This window comes from Cervus canadensis, chromosome 33 (genome assembly GCF_019320065.1).
Source record: "Cervus canadensis isolate Bull #8, Minnesota chromosome 33, ASM1932006v1, whole genome shotgun sequence".
Taxonomy (NCBI): Eukaryota; Metazoa; Chordata; class Mammalia; order Artiodactyla; family Cervidae; genus Cervus; species Cervus canadensis.
In genome coordinates, this window is record NC_057418.1 from 38,374,156 (window position 1) to 38,399,005 (window position 24,850).

General features: G+C 42.1%; 1 protein-coding gene across 1 annotated transcript; it reads right to left on the reverse strand.

Moving 5' to 3' along the window:
* Positions 1-7,027: 7,027 nt before the first annotated feature.
* Positions 7,028-24,850, reverse strand: PSMB1 (proteasome 20S subunit beta 1). Its single transcript, XM_043456905.1, has 6 exons — positions 24,671-24,850; positions 21,564-21,671; positions 16,628-16,709; positions 14,164-14,293; positions 8,285-8,391; positions 7,028-7,315 (listed from the first exon to the last, which is right to left on the reverse strand). Exons 1-6 carry the CDS (start codon positions 24,781-24,783, stop codon positions 7,130-7,132), a joined length of 726 nt encoding a protein of 241 aa, XP_043312840.1. The 5' UTR covers positions 24,784-24,850; the 3' UTR covers positions 7,028-7,129.

The window sequence follows — 24,850 nt, forward strand, 5'->3', positions numbered from 1 at the left end:
CGGCAATCTTGATTCCAGCTTGTGCTTCCTCCAGCCCAGCTTTTCTCATGATGTACTCTGCATATAAGTTAAATAAGCAGGGTGACAATATACAGCCTTGACATACTCCTTTTCCTGTTTGGAACCAGTCTGTTGTTCCATGTCCAGTTCTAACTGTTGCTTCCTGACCTGCATACAGGTTTCTCAAGAGGCAGGTCAGGTGGTCTGGTATTCCCATCTCTTTCAGAATTTTCCACAGTTTATTGTGATTCACTATTTTTTAGAGGGCTGAAAAATTTACAGATGAAGTTATAGGACTTCTGGGATTTGCTTCAAAACACTTTGGGGTGTGTGGGGTTGGGGAGAGGAGGTGATGACATAATGGTGGTCAGGAGTAGTTACTGAAGTGAGTGAAGGATGCATAGGGTTTCATAACACTGGTCTCTCAACTTCTTTTGTATGCATTTGAAATGTTCCATAATAAAATATGTGAATGAATGAGGCATTTGAGGAATTCAAGGAAAAAATATTTTGCACCTTGTAATAAACCAAAGCATGTTGGCACTTTTAAGGCTAACCCTTCTGGGGAATTACCGAATCCAGGCAGCAGCAGCCACACCCAAGTCAAAGAGAAGACCCAGAACAGGAGGCACCCGAGCCAGGAGGGCTCAAAGTCGCTGTGAATTCTGAGCAAATGAAGAGCTCACATCAAAGCTTGTCCAGCATGAAAGCAAAAACCTATTTTTCTTACAGAATTATGAGGGAAATGGAACAATAAGCTTCACCAAACTTCCTGATAAGTTTAGATTAGTAATTGTTTCCTCTGGTTTGTGAAAACCATAAAAAAAAATTGTGTTTGTTTCTTATTTTTGAAGTGTTGATGTTTGACGTTGGTGCAAATTTCCAGTGGAATAAAAAAAGGAATTGGTGATTTTCTCTGGAGTTTTTCTTTAATTTTTGTGTGGCGGACATGTTGCCTGTCAGCATTTATTACCACGTTTTTTGAGTGAAACTCTATACTCTTCAATATAATTTCCTTTATTAGAATTTTGTAATGTGTGCTCAAGGTTAAAACTCCTTTCACCTTTGCGAAGCCTGAAGGAAGTCAGAATTCTCTGTGATTTTCTCCAGACAACCAGAGACTTTGTACACATCTTACTAAAAAGGCTGGGGTTTCAGCTTCATAATCCAACAGAGAAGACTAGTACCCTGGCCATGCCATCACCTAACTGCCCAAAAATCCTCACCCACAGCAGGTATCTGCTCTGCAGTTAGCTCCATCCTGGCCCTATCTACCCCACCGCCCCGCTATTTATGGCTCATGAAAACAACAGTCTTTATTAGTTACTAATTAGGGAATGATCAGGTATATCTATTGATGTCAACATGGCTGGCTAAAAGTGAGATACTCTGTCAAACAAACTAATTTTTTGCCAGCTCAAACCAAGTCACTGATTAGATTTTTTTCACTAGGTGTGTTATTAGGTAGCATCCAAACTCAATATATTTTGAGGAGGTTGGCAAAAATAGAAAAGCAATCATTACACATAGAATTCTAGATTTACAAAACTTTGACCTCAAACTTATCTTTAATGGTATGTGGTCATTATGGAGGTCTAAAGTTCACAAGGAACCCACAGGTGGGCAGCGCCTTATGGCATTAAAGCCTTTCAGGGCCCTGGAGTCCAGGAGTACGGCAGTTGGCAGGTCTCCTGGAGGCCTCCCCGTCTACAGCCTGCAGGCTCCAGAGGTCTGTACACAGCACTCCTCCCAGAAGCAGTGAGAGCAGGGCTGAACTTCGAGACGATCTCCTGAGAAGCTAACCAACGTTTCAGGGTTTGTGGGGGAATGCTCTCAGCATCCTAAACAAAGAGGGAAAACAACACATCATCACAAATCGACCAGCACTGTCGCCAACCTCTAGGCCAGCCACATGGTTCTCCACAGTCAATTCAAAAGTAAATGAAACTATTGGAACGAAGAAAACGAATCCAGGTGCAGTTTTTGAAATAGTTAAAAATAAGTTTTAGGAAAGAAAAACAAAACTAAATAGATACTCTTAGAACTTTTATTACAAGTGCTAATATTTGCAAGACAGCCTTGAACTGAACTATTTGGTCAGACCCTACATTACAGCGTGTTTCAACCTTTGGCTTAGAAAATGTGATCATTATAATGGCTGACTTTCCTTTTTCCTTTTTAAACTTTTTCCATTTAAGGCAGGCCAGCCTCAGGGTTACTAGGTTTCTCTCTGAGCAAAAGAGAAGAAAGGCAAAATTATCTGTGATACTCAAGGAAAACAGAAGTATTCCTTGCCAATGGCAAAGGAAAGCAGTATAGGCCAACTCGTATTAAACCAAAGGCATTAAGTTAAATGCCAGAAAAGCAAGTCTTTTCTTGCATTTTCTTGGGGGTGTAGTTACTACTTGAAGTAAGCAGCCTGCTTGCTGGGATTTAGAACTTCATTAAGGGGAGACTGTGCTCATGACTTTGTGGGTGTTTTCTACCATGAGCACCTACATAGACTCTTCAACCAAGGGTCTCAACAGAACTGGTAGACTCAGGTCCTCAAGAGTATCATAACCTCACAGTCCATTTGAAAGAATAGATTCAAGTACAAGAAATAAAAGGATTTGCTGGTGGCAGAAGACAGAGAAAAAACCCAGAGACAGGGCCCAGGAGAATAAAATGAATGCTGAGTCTTAATTTCAGTTCTGCCACCAGACAGCTGCCTGAGTAAACCCCGGAAGTTCTGTTTCCAAAGAAGCTGTCTTTTGATGTTTTCTCCCTCCCACCCCAGCACCTTGCCCAGGACCTCTCGTACAGATCACTACTTACCAACTTTTGATTTCTCTCTGCCAGTACAAATTACTACCAACTGTGCTGGGTTTATCTCCTGTTTTTCCATGTTGATATGAGGGTGAAGGGATTTAGCACATAGCAAGGCAACCCTCCTTCCAGGTTATGAAAAGGATTTACCATCAGGCCCAGGACTCTCACAGGAGCTCAGCAGTCTGCATTGGGAGATCTTGGATCAGCAACCACTTCCTTATAGAACACCAGGCCCCCAGCTGTGGGATACCCAGCCAGACAAGACAACACTGCCATCCGGTGGCCTCGGAGAGTGGCCTGTAGATCTGATGTCTATTGAAGAGTGAGGGTCTCACAGCCTCCCTGGATCACAGCCAACTCCTTTTCCAAACCCACAGCTTCTAGCAGGGCGCCTCCAGAAGCATCTCGCTGCAGAAAAGGCACAGGCTCTACGTCTGCTTGAGGACCAAGTGCGAAATCACACCCTAGGTCACCTATACTTTCCAAGTCAGCCCTGTGGATATCCATTCACACCCCATGTTTGATTTCAGTTTTTTGTTTTCCCAGGCTGTTTTCTTGAATAGAGATGTTCCCATTATAGAAAAAACATTTTCAAAGATGAATACACACTCCACGGAGCCACTCAGACCAGGGAGAGCCACATGGGCAGCTGATCTCACGCAAGGAGAGAGAACAGATGCCTTTGGAACAGCCGCCGCCGGGCATCTGCTCAGAGAGGGCGACAGTGGCCAGGATTGTCAGGGCCCCTTCCTCCGCTGGATGTACTGAGCTGCAGACACACTGGGAGCCCCTCTCTGTCCAAGAGAAAACAAGCCCCAGGAGGTTAACTGTTCTCTCCTACCCTCCGTCCTGACCTGCAGAATGCGAGGAGGAGGTTCCTATCCCTCAGCTCTCCTTGCCTTCAGGTTCCCTGTGGTCCAAACTGTCCATGGGCACAGTTGCCACCTCCTCTGTGGGTTGAACCTAAATTTCCTTCCCACCTGCTAGGTGTGGGCCTGCTACTGCCAACCTGGGAAGATGGGCAGTGCCGTCTTCCTTTTGTTCCCCTCTGATGGGCGTGGTGGTGCCTTCGGCTCTGCCAGACACTCTGCAGCTGCTCCTAGCTGCTGTGCTGGGTGTAGGGAACTCAGCCCCTTGCAGCCATCACTGAAGTGAGAGATCTGGAGGTGGTGAGGCTGGTAGGAATGCCCTCACACCCCAGTTTGTAGTTTCCAATCCAGCTGAGTTCCCTTTATACCCATTGTTCCTTCCCAGGAGCCTTTGCTGCACTCGGACTTCAGGCTTCAGCACCAAACACTCATGGGTCATCTAACTAGCCCCTCTTAACTGCACAAGGTCAAACCTCTAGTCAATCCCTCATTAAAAGTCTCCTAGGGCTTCCCTTGAAGCTCAGTTGGTAAAAAATCTGCCTGCAATGCAGGAGACCCAGGTTCGATTCCTGGGTTTTCAAACTGTTATGTGTCACCTGGGTATTAGTTTTCTAATGCATATTTTCACATCCCAGTCCAGAAACTAGGCCAGTATGTCTGGGGTGAGCTCAGGAATTATTAACAAGTGCTCTATGTAATTCTAATATGTTGTTGTTGATCAGTTGCTGAGTCACATCCAACTCTTTGAGATCCCATGGACTACATCACACCAGGCTTCCCTGTCCTTCACTATCTCTGAGTTTGCTCAAACTCATGTCCACTGAGTCGAAGATTCCATCCAACCATCTCGTCGCCCCCTTCTCTTCCTGTCCTCAATCTTTCTCAGCATCAAGTTCTTTTCCAGCGAGTCAGCTCCGATATACGGATGCATTAGTCACACCTTGAAACTCACAGACAGTATGGGAGATTCTGGAGTCAGAAGGGTTCTCCTAAATAACAAGTACAGAAAAACAGCTGGAAAACCCTTCAGGGAAATGACTGAGACATTTTAGAAATAAAGACCATTTTCCTATCAAGTAATTCATATTCTTCTCAAGTAGGCTTGCACGGTCACCGTCTCAGCCTGCTGCCTTCACAATTACAGCAGGAAATGTGGCCCCTGCTTGTCACAGGCTCAGCTTAGCCAGCATTACCCTACTGGGCAACCCTGTCGAGCAGACTGCAAAACAGCATCTCTGCTCTGACAATGAAAGAAAAAACAAACATGTACACAACATTCCAATTCAGTGGATGTAAATCAAGCCATGGCTGATGCCTCCAGAGTTAAGTGTTTTCCCCCAACAATTTCTAGTATTATCAGATTCTTTCAATTCTGTGCTGCAGGCAGGAACATAACTCATCTATAAAGTCAAGTCTCAACATAATTGAGCTTTATCACTGGAATCTTGCAAGCATGCTAAATTGCTCTGTCATGTCTGACTCTGCAATCCCATGGACAGTGGAGCCTGGTGGGCTACAGTCCACCAGGTAATGAATTACTTGGTAGGAAAACAGTCTTTATTTCTAAAATGTCTCAGTCATTTCCCTGAAGGGTTTTCCAGCTGTTTTTCTGTACCCCATGGACTGTAGCCCACCAGGCTCCTCTGTCCATGGGATTCTCCAGGCAAGAATACTGGAATGGGTTGCCATTTCCTCCTGTAGGGAATCTTCCCAACCCAGGGATTGAACCCACATCATTTGCCTCCTGCACTTGCAGGTGGATTCTTTACCACTAGAGTCACCTGGCACTGGAATCGTAATGAGTCTGGCTAACTGTAAAAGCAAATTACTCCTCCAACCTATCAAAGGCTAAAAGGCTACCTTTTTCAGGTGAGCACATGTAACTGAATAAAACATAAAAGCCACTCAAACAACTGGAGTCAGAGGTAGCTCTAGGAGGTTTCACATCTAGCACATTCTGGACAAGGCCTTCAGGGAAACCACATTTAGTCTAGAGGAATATTAGGCTAAAATACTTTGCCCCTGGTGGTTGGGGGAAAATGGTCCTAGAAACCTTGGGAGGTGAAGACCGAATAGAAAAGTTTAGGCACAAATTTATATAATTTTAAGTAGTGAAAAATTAAATCTCAAATTAACAGAAAATCCTTTGAAATGAATAAAATACACCTATAGCTGACAATTTTAATGGCTAATTTTATGTCAACTTGGTTGGATCACAGGGTTTCCAAATACCTTGCTAAGTATTCTTTCTGGGTGTCTGTGAGGGTTTCTGGATGAGATTAGCATTTGAATTGGATGAGTATAAAGGTTGCCCTCCCCAATTTGGGTGGGCATCATCCACTCGTTTTCTCTTCATGTTGAGCTGGGACCACAGTCTTCTCTTGTCCTTGGGGACAGGGTCTCACACCCATCAATTCTCCTGGTCTCAGGCCTTTACACTTGGACTGGAATTCATACCCACATCCCCTGGGTCTTGAGGCTGCAGACAACGGGTAATGGGAACTTCTCAGTCTCCAGAACCACGCGAGCCAGTTCCTAATAATAAATCTATATCCTATTTCTTCTGCTTCTCTGGATAACTATATAATAAAGATGACAAATACATTTTGAATGGAAGAGTCTGGTTTTCACTTGTGATGTTCTAAGAGAAATGAATGAGATGTCACCAATGCACTCTGCTGCCTAGGACAGAGTATTCAACAAGTATTTCTTGAACAAAATTTCAAATATGCATCCACTAGGGGTTTTTGATCATTTAAATTAACGGAAAGTCAACAGTAAAATTCCATTTTTTTTAGCCCACAAAGCAAATCACACCCCCTAACGTAATAAATAATTTGTTCAACATCAAAAAAATTACTCCAACATTATATGTAATAGAGTTAGAATGTACTTAATAGTTCTAAAGCAAAAATTTCAGCTCTATCCAAGTTTAGGTCTCAATTTTAACATTTCTTAATTGTTTATAACAATTATTGCAGATTGCTGGCAAAAGTCCATATAAAGGGCTATTTGCTTTTACAATTTTTTTCTGTTTTGGTTGACTTGAAGATTTTCCTCCAAAATAGTCATTCCAGGGATGATAGATCTTAGCATACTCTACTTATATTAATTTCATTCTCAATGAAACTGAGACAGTTAAAGGTAATCTGTCCATCAAGGCAAGCTAGGTGGACTAAATAAATTCTAAACATGTTCTTTGTAAGATGGGCTGACTATCATAAGATGATAAACTGACCAAAAGAGTCTGCTTAGCTCTGGATGACAGAAAAATACAAGAATGAAGAAAATGAAAAAGAAATTCTGTTTCCTAGTTCTGTCCTGGAAAAAGACAAGTTATAACAAAATAAGTGCTTGAGGCTTTATTTTTTAATAAAACAAGTTAGTCCAACAGTTTCAAGGTACAAACTTGGCCAGTTTTGAGCTGATCAGTGACAAGCGCCCAGAAGTCAGTCTTTCCGCAGAGGAATAGTCTCCTCCCTGATGCCCTCCTTGGTTACAATGCAGATCTTGAGTGCGTCCCCAGTGTACACATCTCTCTCAGCAGCAGAAATGAAGACATCTTTCACAAGCCGCATGGCTCTGTCCAAGGACAGCGGGACATGCTCCACATTCTGCATGTTCTTAAAACCAACCTAGTGGGACAGGAAACTTGGATGAGGCATCATGTGATTATGCAAAGGAGGTCTAGTCTCCCCCAAAGCTTTCATAGGTCTCAGGAGTCAAAATGAATACATCACACAAACTTAAAATGTCCCCCAAGTGAAATGTTTCTAGACCTGGCTGAATTTACCCATACCTGACACCTGACAAGCATCCACTAAGACAAAGTCCCCACTTCTGAGAAGCACACAGCAGCGGGGTGGACACATGAAAGCCAAGTATGGTTATAGAATGTGCTGAAACTAAGAAGAAAATAGAGCCAGGAAAGCCCCCCCAGGAAATGTATTTGAGTAGAGGAATCCTAACAGATAAACTGGAGTTAAAAGGATGGAGTCACATTCCAGATGGAGGCGTGGAGATGGGGAGGCACATCATCTCAAGGATCTGAGTGGAATACAGAGACAGGAAATGTGGTAGATAAGCAATGAGCAGAAGTAACTGCACATATTTCAAACAAGCAAGGAGGATGAAACAGGGAAGTAAGCTAGGAGGCAAAAAGGATGTTAGAAAATTAACACAATGATCCAGGCAAGATGCCATGCAGGCATGAATGCAGCCAGCAATAACAGAAAAGGGAAAAATTAAAAATATACATGGAAGTTAGAATACAAAATGAGGTGACAGAAATGGAGACTGGGGAAGAAATGCATTTTCATGATCTCCACATAAAAATGGCAAAAGGAGAAGTGAAAACATGGACCAACCACTGTAGACAGAAGCACCCCGAAGTCACGAGAAGCAGCAGCTGGAGCCACGTAAGCGAGTGGCCACAGGAGAACCAGCAGAACAGAGACAAGAAGGTGGGTGAGGCCAAGTAACCAAGCAAGCTCAGCAGTGAATTACAAAAATGCCATGATTTCTCGGCTCCCCTGGCTAATGAAGGGAAGGCAAAGGAAGGCACTTTGGGTTTACCCACCACCTCCTGGATGCAGTCTCCTTACCTGGTTGTCAAGCAGGGGCTGCAGCATGGCACTGGCTGAGCCTCCAGCCCTGAACGAGTCTCTCTGGTAGGACCCTACCGGGTCAAAGCTGTACACGGCTCCCTTCCCTTAGAGAAGAAAAGTCTCCGTAAGAGTGCATCCTGACAACATTCCCAAATTATGGTAAAATAAACCTAATCAAAGTGCGACACAATATGGACTATCAACTTGGCTAAAATTTAAGAAGTGCGGTCTGCTCCTCCCCTCCCTTCAGAACGCAACTGGAGGCCCTCCTGCCCACTCCTGTGCATGATGGCACTTGCCACAAGGAGCTTCATACTCTCAAAGCTGCTGTCACCAACTACTGTGATGGGGCTCCCTGTGCACATGGGGTGTTAGCGGTCACAGCTGCTACTCTAAGTTCTGCACCAAACTCCTCACAACATTCCTAGAAAACTAACTGGTGCAGCTGCAGTGCAGACATGCATTTAAGATTCTCCTAGTGTTAAATATAAGCAGAAGCACAAAAAACTTATTATGTGTTTTTAGACTAATGGTGAGCACATCTTTAGCATCAGTACCATAAAAAAATCAATTTAATAAAGAAGAAATTCCAGAAGAACACAAATGTCACATGCAAAAGGCTAGATTTGCCTAAAATGTAATCACTTGTTTTATACTAGTAGTATAAAACACTAGTACTTTTTTGGGGGTAAGAAAAACAGAATCTGAGTACACTGATTCTTACCATGACAGTTACAGAGACTTGTCAGGGGGTAGGTAAATGGGTTCTCAGGCTCTCCTGAAGTAAGTATAAACTGTCATGCCACTGGAGTCAGAATCCATCAAACTATAAAAGTATGTACCCTATGATCCAGCAATAATTTCACTTACAGAATTAAAATTTACCTACAAATAATGCTTATATAAACACACAAAGCAGTATGTACAGGATCATTTATTTATCTCTGAAAGATCAAAAATTTACAAGCAACCTGAAATCCATGAGCAGAAAATGTTATGTCCACACAGCAACACAGCCTAGGAAGCAGCTGCGGGACGCCCCCACAGGACGAGCCAAAGGAAGAGCCGCAGTGTGCACGGCAGTTTCATTTTCATTAACGGCATTAAGTAAACAGCACACACACTTACACAGGCACAGAGAAACACACGGAAAGATGAATACGTGAACTGTACTCATTCATCTTTGTGGGATTAGAGATGAGGAAAGGGAATCACTTTATAAGCTTTGGTATTGAGTGTATTAAAAAGAACACATGTCACTATAACTTTTAAAGAGAACTTTTAAAAACAACTGTGTTCTGAGTGTGAGAACTCATGAGTCATTTATAAAGTATGACTTAAAAACTAACAGATTCATGCAGAATTCTGCAGAATTACATAAAGATAACCCTAAGCCTAATAACCCCACCAAGAAGGCAACATCTGAGAAAACCTGAAGAAGTGTTCTGCTAGAAGTAAGCTTAGAACAAGAACCCAGATTGCAGCAAGCAAGCTCACCAACTTCAACACATAAGCAAAGGGCTATGAAGGATAAAGTCAAAGGATAAAGGATAAAAAGACAAAGGATAAAACCAAACCTCGTGTTATCTTTCATGAGGCCAACAGGCCACAAGTAAAACAAGGTCCTAAAAATTTACCCAAGGGGAAGGGGGCTTCCTAGGTGGCTCAGTGTAAAGAATCCACCTGCCAATGAAGGAGACACAGGTTTGACCTCTGGGCCGGGAGGATCCCACACACTGTGGAGCAACCAGGCCTGAGGGCCACAACTACTAAAGCTGTGCTAAAGAGCCCAGGAGGCCATGCACCCCGGGGCCCGTGCTCCACGCAACAGAAGCCACCGCAATGAGAAGGCCGAGCACTGCAACAAAGAGCAGCCTCCACTCGCCACAACCAGAGAAGAGCCCACACGGCAACAAGGACCCGGCAGAGCCAAAATTCCATACATGACTAAATAAAACTATATATATGTAAAAAGATTTACCCGAGGGAAGCCAACCTCAGAAAACCACACACGACAGCTTTGAGGAAAACGAAGAGTAGAATATGTCCAAGACCCTTTAGAAAAAGCAAGAGACATTTGTAACATAAGCTGAAAACAGTTGTCATAAATCACCAAGAAAAAGACTAACCTGCACGTAAAGGAACAAGGGATGACCAAGACATGGGTCAGTCTCCAAAAAAGAAATGAAAAGGGCAATAAACATGAAATCAGCCAAACTCAATAAAAACAAAGAATACATATAAATTATAACAATGTGTTTACTAGGCAAAGACTTTCAAAATGTGTTAAAATTCTGATACTGGTTAGGATGCCAAAGCAAAACAAGAAAACCCCAAAACAAAAGACAAAAATGGTCCTCACACCCCTGTTGGTGAGTGCAGGACCCTTTCTGATGGGCAAGCATGTGGTAACAGCAGAACGGAAAACACAGATATTCTCTGATCTAGAAATTCAACTTCCAGGAATTTTTTCCAGGGAGATAAGCGTAACAGGAGAAGTACACAAAATTTTATATACAGGCAGGCATAGTATTGTTTATATGAGGGAAACTGGAAACAATGTAGATGACTCTCAGAGGACCAGTGGTGCAGCTCTACCCCACGTGTTGGCCATAAAATTACCACCGACGTCTTTATCCATCGGCACAAATCTACCCCGTGATAAAACATCCACTGTACAGTCAAGGAAAAACATGTGAACTATGGCCTACTTACACAGTGCACAAGCATATATGCATACCAAGAAGTTTAACAGTAATTACCTCTAGGGACAGGCTTTCGGGGATTCCCACTTTTACCTTTGTATCTTCCAATACTATTTGACTACTTCTATAAACATTACTGTTTTTGTTCCAGAAAAACCAAAGTCCTCGTTAACCTGGGGGAAGATTCTTTTAAAAGAGGTCATGACTGCAACTGGAGAGGTGAAGGCACAGCGGTCTAAGCAGCAGCTGCGGACTGTGCTCGGTCAGCTGACCCAGTGTCCTGAGGGTCTCCATCAGGAACATAGGCTACCTCCAACACAAAAGACAGGAAACAATCTCAAGCCTCAATGGAGGCTCTGGACTTGGAAGCACAAGGCTTAGGCACAGACAGGGTAAAAGGCAGGTTCAAGAACAGAAGTGTTAAATGGAGACCTGATGAGCCACTCCACCACATGCCTTTATGACCAAATTTTGATTATCACTCTTCAGTATGAATGGACAGCCAAAATCAAAAGAAATTTGAAGGAAGCCTCCAATATAGAAAAGCGCAGCCAAAATAAACAAGACCAAAAAAGCAATCTGATAAAATGCAGAGAACCTTTCAAAGGAAGTACCTCAAAAATCTAGCAGTAAAAGGATACTTAAAAAAAAATAAAGGAGCTGGAAAGTAAGAAAAAACTCTTGGAAATTAATGATGGAGGAAACAGAAAAAGTTCAGTGAAGAGCGAGGCACTGAAGTTGAGAACATCTTCAGAGCAGAACAAAAAAACCCCAAACAGCCACACAACATGTGGGGGAAAGTTTTTTTAAAAAGCAAAAAACAGTAGGATAGAGAAAAGACTGTAAAAGCAAAGACTCAAAAAGGTCTCCCGATGCCTTTCTTCAGAAATTTCTCTAGCAAGGCACTCCACTAAACAAAGAAATAAACCAAGAAAGAGGAAAGGATGGGAGTGAAAGTGCTGAAGACTGTCCTGGGAAACAGGAAAAGAAGGCAAAGGACTATTTCACTACACACAGAAATTCCTCTTAGGAACAAAAATCAAATTAAACCAGACAAGATTAGGAGAAAGAAAAAGGTTAGAAAAGCCTGAGAATACCACCAAAGCAAGCTAGAGTGTTGGCACGTGGAAATCAAAGCCTAGGGCTCTGAAGTCAAACAGATCCAAACCTGAGCTCTGCCAGTCAGTACACATGTGGTTTCTCAAATCAGTGACACTCAGAACAACTCAACGACACTGTCTGGCCTGCTGAAATTCAATAGTAGCTGCTATTCATGTTGGTAAAATCTGAATTTATTAGCCTGACACTCAAATCAGACATAACTGAAGTTACAAAAGGCACCAGGGGAGGTCGTGCGTGTTCAGGGAGAGTAAGGGAAGCACACACTACCACATGGGAGACAGACAGCGAACGGGAACCTGCTGCGTGACTCAGGGAACTCAAGCTGGGCTCAGCAGCAGCCTAGAGGGTGGGAGGGATGTTCAAGGGACAGGGTAATGGGTGAACCTGTTTGGTAGAAACCAACACAATACTGTAAAGCAATTATCCTTTGACTAAAAATCAGTCAAAAAAAAAAAAAAAAAGACAGCAGAAGCATGCTGGGTGTTAGGCAAGCTAACCTGTGGCTATAATTACTCAGGTTAAGGGGTAACTAATTTCTATTCACCATTTCTATGCTCTATATTTTCTGTTTTTACATATGAAAGCCTGAAAAAACTATGTCAACCTAAAGTGATCAGAACGCTCCCATACTTCACATGAGGGGTGGGGTTGAGAAAGAAAGGGAGAACAAAGAAAAACACCTGTGAATGGGAATGGACAGGAGCAAAAACTAGAGAGAGAAGATGAAAAGAACCTGTCTCCTCCTGACCCAGAAACTTCCCTCTCGGAAAGACAGACTTGGGTTTTCCTGGTGGCTCAGTGGTAAAGAATTTGCCTGCCAATGCAGGAGTACATGGGTTTGATCCCTGATCCGGGAAGATTCCATGTACCTCAGAGTAACTAAGCTCATGTGCCAAAGCTACTTAGCCTGTGCCTCAGAGCCTGGGAGCCACAACGCCCGAAGCCCGCACACCCTGTAGCTGGTGCTCCACAACAGGAGAACCCACTGCGATGAGAAGCCTGTGCACCACAGCACAGAGCAGCCTCCACTACCTGCAACTACAGAAAAGCCTGCACAGAAGTAAGGACCCAGCACAGCCAAACACAAATAAAATTTTTTTTATAAAAAGAAAGAAAGGCACAGATATTTCAACCATGCTCTCCTTAGACATTTCTGTACCTTCTTTTCACAATCTCCGTGCTTGGGCTTAGTCTCTCAGTCATCTCCAACTCTTTGCTAACCTATGGACTATAGCCCACCAGGCTCCTCTGTCCATGGGAATTCTCCAGGCCAAGAATACTGGAGTGGGTTGCCATGCCCTCTCCTCCAGGGGATCTTCCCAACCCAGGGATCGAATCTAGGTCTCCCACATAGTAGGGTGGATTCTTTACCATCTGAGCCACCAGGAAAGCCCTCTTTTTAGAATGGACTACTCTAAACAGCCGCACAGATCTGTCCTGGGAGATGGTATTTGATTTTTAGAAGCCACTAAAAGTTCACTCACATCAGATCTGGTGAAAAACGCTGTTGCCTTTTCCGGGTAACACAGCTTTAGATCAATAGAAGCATGAAAATGTCAAGTAACAACACTGATTTTCCCTGGCCCTCCTGGTCCAACTCTGACAGAAAATTAAAGAGGTGTTTCAAAAATGATCCAAGAACACTCGTGGAAAAGCATTCTTTTACACATTACCTTCAAAACAACTTTTTGAAATCAAATATGCTTGTTACTGAAGTGTCATTACTTAGAATCATATTTAGGTCAAGCTTCTCCAAGTCAAGTTTCTTTTTGGAAGATTAAAATGCTAAACATCTACTACTGAACTCATGCAAGATCTTGAGGAATTATCTGTAAAAGAACTGAATGCCCAACATTCACTTAACACACGACCTGCTGTGTCTCACTGGATAATCCTTTACTTCCCTTTTAGCTTCAGTTTCTTCACTGCCTTAATTATGAGAAAATAAAGTTGCTGGGTAAGATGGTATCCAGTTTTTATCAGCTCTGGATGGAAACACACATGTAAGAAATGCTACCCACTCCATCACCCAAAAAGGAAACATCCTACCTTCTTCATCAAGCCCCCCGATGATGTTGTACACATAGTAGGGAAAGAAGCGCCTGGAGTACAGGATTGTAGACAGCATCGCAGCAATCGCCCCGGTAGTCATGGCCTTATTATTGGAATGTTTGTACATCTGCAATTATTAACAAAATCAACAGGCATGTAGAGGTAGAATACACTAAAGATTAGAACAATGAACAGCAAATTGGAAAGAATGAAAGCCTTTCCTGGTGAAATGAAAAAGGACGCCCTTCATGATTAAACAACACAATAATACAGAAACATTTTATGTTATGTCCTACCATTGAGAGGGCCACAGACACTTCTCAGGTAGAGAGCACCAAGCTGCCCTCAGCTCTCCAGTTTGGAGGCTCCTCTCCATGCCATCCTCATCTCAGGCCCTCTTAACTCAAGAGCAAATACACACAAGATCACATGAGGCAACCTGGAGAGGGTATTCCAAACTCAGCTCTCCACTGTGCAAACTGACAGTGGTCAGGAAAATCCAGCTCATGGGCCAAATCCAGCCCACCACTTGTTTAGGTGAAGTTTCACTGGAACACAGCCTTGTTCATTCACGACATACTGTTAGTGTCTGTTTTTGCACAAGGGCAGACTTAAACAGTTGCCACAGAAACCAAATGGCTGACTCCTGATCAGACTCAGACAAGCCTCTCTCTTTTCAGAGTGGGTACCTGCGAGAGACGGGGGCAGCTCTACTCTGTATGAATCCAGCAGACAGCAGGGTCATAATCCTTAGAGCATCTACCAGAACAGAAGTATCCAAAATAGCACCTGACACAGTGATTTCTGATCGTAGATTTACTACACCCTTGGCAATCTTAAATTATCCAATAAAATTAATTTAAGTTCACCGATTTCTTTGTCAGCCACAGCAAACATCTCGAAAGAGAAACCTAAGAACTGCTATAAAATCTAACAATGACAATTAAAATACTGAAGAAAGAGGAGAAATGGGCTACTTATATAAGTTGATGAATACAAATATTTTTTTCCCGAGATTATAAAGAAAATTCTTCATTTCATTTCAAAACCAAGCACCAGTATTTATTCACCTCACCATTTACACAATATGTGAAAGAAAATTTTTAAGTACTGTGCATTGAGTTGAACTCACTGTTTACCTTTTTGAAATTTTATTAACAAAATACTACCTTCCATGTCAGCTTTATTTTTGTCCTCTAAATGCCATTTACAAAATATACATTAGGAATCATACAGATGTCAATACCTACGTCACTACAGCTTTCAGTATCAATAGATTTTAAATAAATGTTAACAATTGGTAAATACTCAATGAAATCATTTCTACACATTAAAAAAGGTAAGTGTCAGTTAAATTCATTACATAACTCCAATAACCTTACTTGTGATCTTAAGGGTTATCCGCGAGCAGGCAAAACAGAACACCAAGCCTGCTAACCTTTTCATGTACCAGCTGAACTTACCAACTACTAAATTATTATAATATACAGCCTAGAAAATATGAAAACTAAAAAGATGTAATACTGATACTGTAAATATCATGAATAGGAATTTAAAAATGTTACCAAGCTATATAACTAAGAAACAGAGCTACACTTCTGAGTACTGACATACGGTGACTGAGAATCCTACCCTAACCCTGTACTTGACGAACTAAGAAGAGCGCCATTACTGATAAAATCTGTATGAGTGCAGCCCAAATGACTATCCTGCTCTCCCTGAAACGATCTGAAGCCAACGCTGCTAGTATCACAGGCCAGAATCAACATCTAGACCTGCCTCTGCTTCTGTCAAGTCAGTTCCCTCGTTCTTCAAACACCCCCGGCTCCCAGAGACACACAGGTGGTGCCGCGTCAGCCCCTCTGAAGACTCCACTGCAGGTTAGCCTATCTTATTCTCGTCCTTCTCCCTCACCCCACCCGTTCTCTTGCACTCCCATCCACCTTGTGTCAGATCTCCTTCCTCAGCTGGCTGTCAACTAAAGACTGGTAGGGGTTAGGTGATAATGACTGTGCCTCTAGTCCAAACAGCTGGCTCGTCCTTCTTCTGCTCATGCTGAGAGTACACTGCTGTCAAGAGAGCGTGATGTGTTGGCTGATGGTGTTTCAAAACCAAGCTCCGGTCTAAAAGCCTGCCTCTTCTGCAGAAACTGATTTACTTCATTTCTGAGAAGAGTATCTTCAGAAGTAACCCCTTCCAGTCTACCTCAAAAAGGAGAGACAGTCCTTTACTTCATACTGTATGTGTATTTTAACAGAAAGGAACTTGCTGTCATTTTACATTATGCTACTTTGATGATGGCTGTATTAACAAGATTGTGTCATTTGTAGGGTAGGTTAAAGTTTCAGCTGCTAAAACTAGTTCTTCTCCAGCTAGCAATAGCCATGATGTATGCTTAAAATAATCTAAATAACTGTTGTTATTAGCTTTCATCAGTGTAGACATGTACAAAAGCATCTACCTTTAGTCTTGCTTCAATAATTTTGGTCAGGGTAAGACAATCTCCATGAAAACCGCTACATCCAATGACTGTTTTGTCTGTTCTGTTAAAAAAAAAAAACAAAACAAGAACACCACATTTCAGGGAACAGTTGGTTTGACAGTAAATTAAAACATGTCTTGAGTAATTTTAAATTTAAAACTCACAAACTCCCATTTCCATTCGGTGAATAAATTTAAAATTTAAAATTACTCAAGACATGTAGGCACATGGAGGGGGGATTCCTGTATTCAGAAGTCTCACCCCTTATACCAAACGAATTACAGGTGGATAAAGACGTATGAGAATAAATATGCAAGTATGAATGCACTAAAGAAAATATGATCGAATTTTTTTAATAAGGTTAGGTTGAGGGCAGCCAATTTACATATAATACAACCCAATGTCCACACAGAAAGCTTTATAGATTTGACTGCATGAAAAATGAAAACTTCTATAAAAATTTGAATTAAAAAAACAAAACACAAAAAAACTGGGAGTGTCACGGCCCAGGTTCAATTCCTGGAACTGGGAACCCATAAGCTGCTCAGTGTAGCCAAAAAGAAAAAGAAAGAACTAAGAAAATATATTTGTAGTATACACGACCAGACCAAAGTCTACTTTTAATTTCCTTATTCTACAAATAGTTCCTAAAAATATGAAATGCATTAACAGCATAATGCCTCTTGGGGATAAGGTGCATAGTTAATAACATCGTATTGTATATTTAAAAGTTGCTCAGAGAGTAGATCCTAGAACTTCTCATCATAAGAAAAAAAAATGTTATAACTTGTGTGGTGACAGACTAATTGTGATCATTCTGCAATATGCACGACTACGGGCTCATTATGCTATATGCCAGGAAGTACTAACATGTTACACGCCACCTAGGTATGTTTGTGCTCGGTCGCGTCCGATTCTTTGCAACTCCACGACTGAAGCCTGCCAGGTTCCTGTCCATGGAATTTTCCAAGCATGAACACTGAAGCAGGTTGCCATTTCCTACTTCAGGGGATCTTCCTGACCCAGGGATCAAACCTGCGTCTCTTGTACCTCCTGCATTGGCAGTTGTCTTCTTTACCACTGCACTACCTGGGAAGCCCCCAAATGTCAATAATACCCCAATACAAAAAACAAAAAACCTATGATGGAAAGACAGGTAAGTTACATGAAAGTTTTAGTGTTCAGTTGTGTTCAACTCTTTGCAAACCCATAGACTGTCGCCCACCAGGCTCCTCTGTCCAGGAGGAGAATTCTCCAGGCGAGAATACTAGAGTGGGTGGCCATTCCCTTCTCCAGGGGATCTTCCTGATCCTGGGATCAAACCCAGTCTCCTGCAGATTCTTTACTGTCTGAGCCACTAGGGAAGCCCCTAAATTATATGAAAGTCATATAAAAAGAGACACAAGTTACCATAAACATATAAAAGAGCCTCCATACCACTCATAAATTAAAATCTAAACAAGAGACGATTTCAGCCCAGTAGAATAATAATGTTTATTGCTAGTGAGGTTGTGAAAATTGGGTACTCTCAGAAAGTGGGAAAGAGTGTATACTGATCCAACTCTTAGAAAGGATGTTTGACAGCCTGTACTAAAAACTTAAATGCACATCACTTTCACTCAAAAATTCCACTGCTACAGATATACTCATGCAAGTTTGTGAAGATAAGCTCTAGGTTCACGTGTAAGCATACACATTATTTTAATGACTCTCCAAAACAAAACAAATACAACCCAAATGTACTTTGGGTTGTACACCAGAGAGTACTTGATAAAATTTTTCTGTATCTTTGCCAACAAAGGTCCGTCTAATCAAAGCTATGGTTTTGCCAGTTCAGTTCAGTTGCTCAGTCGTGTCCAACTCTTTGCGACCCCATGAATCGCAGCACAGCAGGCCTCCCTGTCCATCACCAACTCCTGGAGTTTACTCAAACTCATGTCCATCGAGTCAGTGATGCCATCCAGCCATCTCATCCTGTTGTCCACTTCTCCTCCTGCCCCCAATCCCTCCCAGCATCAGGGTCTTTTCCAATGAGTCAACTCTTCGCATGAGGTGGCCAAAGTATTGGAGTTTCGGCTTCAGCATCAGTCCTTCCAACGAACACCCAGGACTGATCTCCTTTAGGATGGACTGGTTGAAACTCCTTGAAGTCTAAGGGACTCTCAAGACTCTTCTCCAACACCACAGTTCAAAAGCATTAATTCTTTGGCGCTCAGCTTTCTTCACAGTCCAACTCTCACACCCATACATGACCACTGGAAAAACCATAGTCTTGACTAGATGGACCTTTGTTGGCAAAGTAATGTCTCTGCTCTTTAATAAGCTATGTAGGTTGGTCATAAATTTCCTTCCAAGGAGTGAGCATCTTTTAATTTCTTGGCTGCAGTCACCATCTGCAGTGATTTTGGAGCCCCCCAAAAATAAAGTCTGACACTGTTTCCACTGTTTCCCCGTTTATTTCCCAAGAAGTGATGGAACCAGATGCCATGATCTTAGTTTTCTGAATGTTGAGCTTTAAGCCAACTTTTCCACTCTCCTCTTTCACTTTCATCAAGAGGCTTTTGAGTTCCTCTTCACTTTCTGCCATAAGGGTGGTGTCACCTGCATATCTGAGGTTAGTGATATTTCTCTCGGCAATCTTGATTCCAGCTTGTGCTTCTTCCAGCCCAGGTTTTTCCAGTAGTCATGTACAGATCTGAGTTGGACCATAAAGAAAGCTGAGTGCCAAAGAACTGATACTTTTGAACTGTGGTGTTGGAGAAGACTCTTGAGAGTCCCTTGGACTGCAAAGAGATCCAAGCAGTCAATCCTAAAGAAAATCAGTCCTGAATATTCATTGGAAGGACTGATGCTGAAGCTGAAGTTCCATTACTTTGGCCACCTGATGTGAAGAAGAACTCAGTGAAAAAAATCCTGATGCTGGGAAAGACTGAAGGCAGGAGGAGAAGGGGACGACAAGGATGAGATGGTTGGATGACATCACTGACTCGATGGACATGAGTTCGGGCAAACTCTGAGAGCTGGTGATGGACAGAGAGACCGGACATGTTGCAGTCCATGTGTCGCAAAGAGTTGGACACGACTGAGCAACTGAAATGAACTGAAGCCTCAAAAGTTAATTCCTAAGTCTTGATATTTATAAGGAAACCTAAACCCATCTCATCAAGAAATGATCAGCAGAGGCCCTTTCTTTTAGAAATAAAAGAATGATTCACACAAAACATACCTGTCCAACTGGGGAGACCACTGACACTTCTAGGGTCATCACCAGCATTTCCTGATCTCTCTATAACCAACCTCACTGCACTGAGCCAAAGACCACAATATACCATAAGGCTTCACTGCCTGTACTACCAAGAATGGCTGATAGTACCAGGAGGGTAAGCCAAAATCTGAGCTTCAAGATGCTTTTGCCAAATACCTAGGTACCTAAATGAAGAAGAGTTTTTCTGTAAAGAATAAAGAGTAAATATAAGTTTCAAACAAGTTGGGGAAGAGGTGGGCTAGGCTCTAGGTGAGCCCCAAAGGGCATGGGATCAGGAGCATGCTATCAATTCATGTGTGACCCAGTGCCTGAGATGCACGACAGGAACACAGAAGTAATACTGTTCTCTCTATATATACCTGAAGTATTTCATTTAAAAAAAAAAAAAAAAGAGAGAGAGTACTCACACAAAAAAAAGAGAGTACGCACTCAGGAGGCACACAAGCTAAAACAGAATGTTACAAAGATGAGCACACTCTTGTACAAGGACAGTATCTATAACATTATGTATTTAAGTTTTATTCATGATATTTACTAGTTTCACTTTATAAAAGTTACATCTTAAAAGACAAAAATTGTTGCATGGTTATGCTACAAGGGCTTCCTTGATAGCTCAGTCGGTAAATCATCTGCCTGCAACGCAGGAAACCAGGGTTTGATTCCTGGGTCAGGAAGACCCCCCTGGAGAAGGAAATGGCAACCCACTCCAGTATTCTTGCCTGAAGAATCCCATGAACAGAGGAGCCAGGCAGGTTACAGTCCATGGGGTCGCAAGAGTCGGACATGACTTAACAACTAAATCACCACCATGCTACAAGTCAGAGAAGAGAAAAGGGTATCAAAAGATGGAAGTGGACAGAAATGGAACTGGGAAGATGAAGACAAGCTAACTGTTCTTTAGGTTACGGTGTGGGCTGGGCCATGCCCTGCAGCACCACAAGGCCCACCCAAAGGACCTGAACCTCATCAGTCCACTCCTGCTAGAATACAGGATTAAGAAGTGCTTGTGTACTAACGTAAGAGTAACCACCATTTTCAACTGTGTCCAAAAATGTTAAATACAAAGCACTGTTAACTGTTAATGTAAGGTGCACTTAGTTAGTAATTTATGCAGATTCCCCCCACCCCCAGTACACATGACTTTATTTTCTTATGTTTTAGAAAAAACATAGCCACCCACTAAAACTGTGAGCTATGGATATATATAACTGCTTAAGATATGGGTAGATTGAATGTTTTAGGTTTTTTTTTTTTTAAAGGTGCAGATTAAAAAAGAATCCAATATATTAAAGGACCCACAGAAGGATTAAAATACATGATAAAGTAGTAACAATAAAATGCTGATAAGATCTACATGATAGTATATGAGCACTGACTACAAAATTATCCTACCTTTTTGTATATTTGAATTTTTTATAAGATGTTGAGTAAAAAATATTTGTTACCAAAAACACTGTTGGTACCTAGATATGGAAAATATCACGAAGACTACATACTGAATTACTAGAAAATAATTTTCTAACAAAAATGCAAGCTAAGCTCCAAACAGGCAACCTAAAAATTCATGAAACACATCATTTAAAACCTGACTCTCGCTGCATTAAATCATCACAAGGTGCTGAAAACATGTCCTTAGAAATATTTACTTACAATTTGTAACATTTGGGGCTGTCCCGTGTGTGAATTGAAAACCCTTCACTTAATCGAGTGTCAGAAGCAACAATTGAAAAATCTTCTCCAGCAATTGCCAATACAGTACTGAGGAGAAAAGAAGGAAAAACAAAATTAATGAATTCTTCTGGACATTAATAACACCTTTCCCAATATGAGAATGCTCCATAGCACATACTGAGATAAAATCTACTAGATATAATCAAGTGCAGGATTCAGATGGAAGAGGAAAAGGTCATGGGAAAGGATCCCTGGCTACAAGTCATCTGGGAAAAAAACAAAATTTAAGGATTCCCTTAAAAACACAAGTCAAATCAGAGCAAAGGTTCCTTAGCAGAAGATTACAGAAACATCCAGCTTCCCTTGTGGCTCAACTGGTAAAGAATCTGCCTGCAATGTGGGAGACCTAGGTTTGATATCTGAGTTGGGAAGATCCCCTGGAGGAGGGCATGGAAACCCACTCCAGTATTCTTGCCTGGAAAATCCCCATGGACAGAGTCTGTCCATGCGACCAAGGGGTCGCAAAGAGTTGGACACGACTGAGCGACTAAGCACAAACATCACTAAATTATCACTATCGTCAAAAAATTAAACATATCATTGATTAATATGTATCATTAAACAATTACTGATTCTATAAAATGGCCAAAGGCCATGGCCCTGCCTGCTGGGGTAGGTGTAGATAGTGATACAACACAAGATATCTGAGCTCAAGAAAGGGGCTTAATGTGGTTTTTATTATTATTTTTTGATCACACCACACAGCATGTGGAATCTCAGTTTCCCAACCAGGGATCAAACCCGTGTCTCATGCTTTGGAAGGGCAGTCTTAACCACTGGACCACAAGGGGAGTCCCAGGACTTAATGTTTTTAATTTCTTTATATCCAAGTCCTTATATAATTGTCTTGCACTCAGGAGACACCCAAGCATCTGTTGGAAAATGGACCAACAAAGAACAACCTTTTCCCTCTGTGGCTCTGTTCAGTGGGGGCCTAGAGGATGAGCTCTAAAAGCAGACTGTGTGGGTTCGAAGTCTGGCTCTCCTGCTTAGAGGATATGAGATAGTCAAGTGCTTAACTTCTCAAGGCCTCAATGTCCTCAAACACATATCACAGATCACAACAGTAGCTACTTTATTTGGGTGTTACAAGCATTAAATGGACTAAATTGTCAAGCCTTATACCAGTGCTTGAAACATAACTGGTCCTCCAGTTAAGTGTTAGCTATGATCCCTCTGGCGTAAGTATGATCACCTGGACTCTGAAGTTACCCAAAACCTGTTCATGCCACTTAACAGCTCTGTGACCTTGGACAAATTATCAAATTGATGATACTAGCAGTTCCTGTGTTAAAGGTTGACCGAGTTAAATGGCATAATCCTAAAGTATTCAGTGACAAATGCACAGGCTAATCACTTGGAATTTAACCACATTCAGTCAGAGTAGAAAAAGACACAGGACTAAGTCTTATTTTGTAGAAGCAAAGGCTGCCCAAGAGCCAGCAAGAAAAAGAACACAGACTAAGAAAAGGTAATTTAATATCAGAAAGCCATAAGCACTAACTTTAGAGCAGTAATTGGATTACAAAGGTTAGAAAGTGAGCAATAAATACTGAATACCTTATAAGTCTCAAGCAGAATCTCCAACTGTCTCATGAAATGGGTCTAATAACTCATTTTGTGATCCCACCACTTCATTAGTTGTCACAGGAAATATTTAAAAGTGCAATGATAAAAATATTCATAAACTTCATAGCAACACAGATATGGATTCAAGTCCTGGGGTTCTCTAAGGGCCCAAGTTCATTTGTAAAATTGAGATATATATTATCTAACAGTCAGTCATCATGAGGATTAAAAAGATACCTGTTTTCAATCTACAAAATGCTTCTCTTTTGATTCTTCTCTCAAACTATGAGTAGCTAAAGGAAGATAAGGAAATCTGGGTTCAAGAAGCTGAGAGGTAGGTACCAAAGAACACACTGCTCTTTAGTGTCAGAGACAAGGCTAAAATCATAGACTTCCACCCTCTTTGCAAGTACCCCAAAAATCTACATTAAAATTTCAAACCCATAAACTAAAGCTTAGTAAGTAAAGTCGCTCAGTCGTGTCCATCTCTTTTTGACCCCATGGACTGTAGCCTACCAGGCTCCTCTGTTCATGGGATTTTCCAGGCAAGAGTACTGGAGTGGGTTGCCATTTCCTTCTCCATGGGATCTTCCCGACCCAGGCATCGAACCGAGTCTCCAGCATTGCAGACAGACGCTTTACCATCTGAGCCACCAGGGAAGCCCTCAAACCCATAAGGACCTGAGTAATTAATCTGCTCATCAGATGGTCTTTAAAGATTACCAGATTAATTAATTGGGTGTGTACCTTTCAAAGTACAAAATTTGGCTGGCAAACTATAAATGATGCTTAAATACACAGCTCTTCGCAGTTAGGAGTCCTAACTGAGTGTCTTTCCACAACCCTAGTTCTTTTAGTGCACTATCAAGGAAAAGTATTAAGATAAAGCTGGGAAGTTAAAAAAAAAAAAAAAAGGAAAACTTAAATACAACATGCAAGAATACACATAATCAAAGGTCCTCCTTCTGAGTATTTTTTCCCTGAACTTATGTTAACCCTTAAAAATAAACACTGATCAATGAAACTAAGTCTGCGCAAGTAATCCTACCTGCTATTTAAAAGAACTCAAAATGGTGATTTGATTAGACCTTTTAGCTAGATACAACTACATCTAATCACATGGCCAATCAAACCTAACTCTTCAATCTCAGCTGCTCAACCTGCCCCGTGCCTGCTGGATCGAGAAACACGTTCAGACAGAAAGGAAACGTTAGGTCCATTTTTAAAACTCTTCCAGAGCGGAGATCAGGTGTCAAATTTCTATCTGCTGTCTACGTAAAGCTGGCCGTCCACACCGAGATCCAGTGACCGGCCTATAAGGTGAAGCCCTGAAGAACAAGACATAGCCGAGAAACCTCGGAGAGGGAGGCCTGAGACTGGAGGGGCAGCGGCAGGCAGACAGGCTTAAGCAGGGATATGGAGGAAGAAAGAGAAAGCGGCGGCTCTGCGGGCTTTACCCTCCGTTGAAAGCGTAGGGCGAAAAGCGCAGCTGCAAAGGGCCCACGGCGCTGTGAGGTTCCATGGCCAGGTCTCGGCCCGCGCCCGAGTACGCGGCAACGGAGGACAACATCCCGTGGCTCCGCTCCTGCTGTCTCACGGCAAGATGGCTGCCTCGACCGGAAATTGTGCCGCTTCCG

Coding starts and splice junctions, on each gene's coding strand:
- PSMB1 (XM_043456905.1), bottom strand. CDS start 24,783: ATGTTGTCCTCCGTTGCCGCGTACTCGGGCGCGGGCCGAGACCTGGCC. Junction 21,672..24,670: donor CCCTACGCTTTCAACGGAGG/GTAAAGCCCGCA, acceptor TTTTCTCCTCAG/TACTGTATTGGCAATTGCTG. Junction 7,316..8,284: donor AGCCCCTGCTTGACAACCAG/GTAAGGAGACTG, acceptor CTGTCCCACTAG/GTTGGTTTTAAGAACATGCA.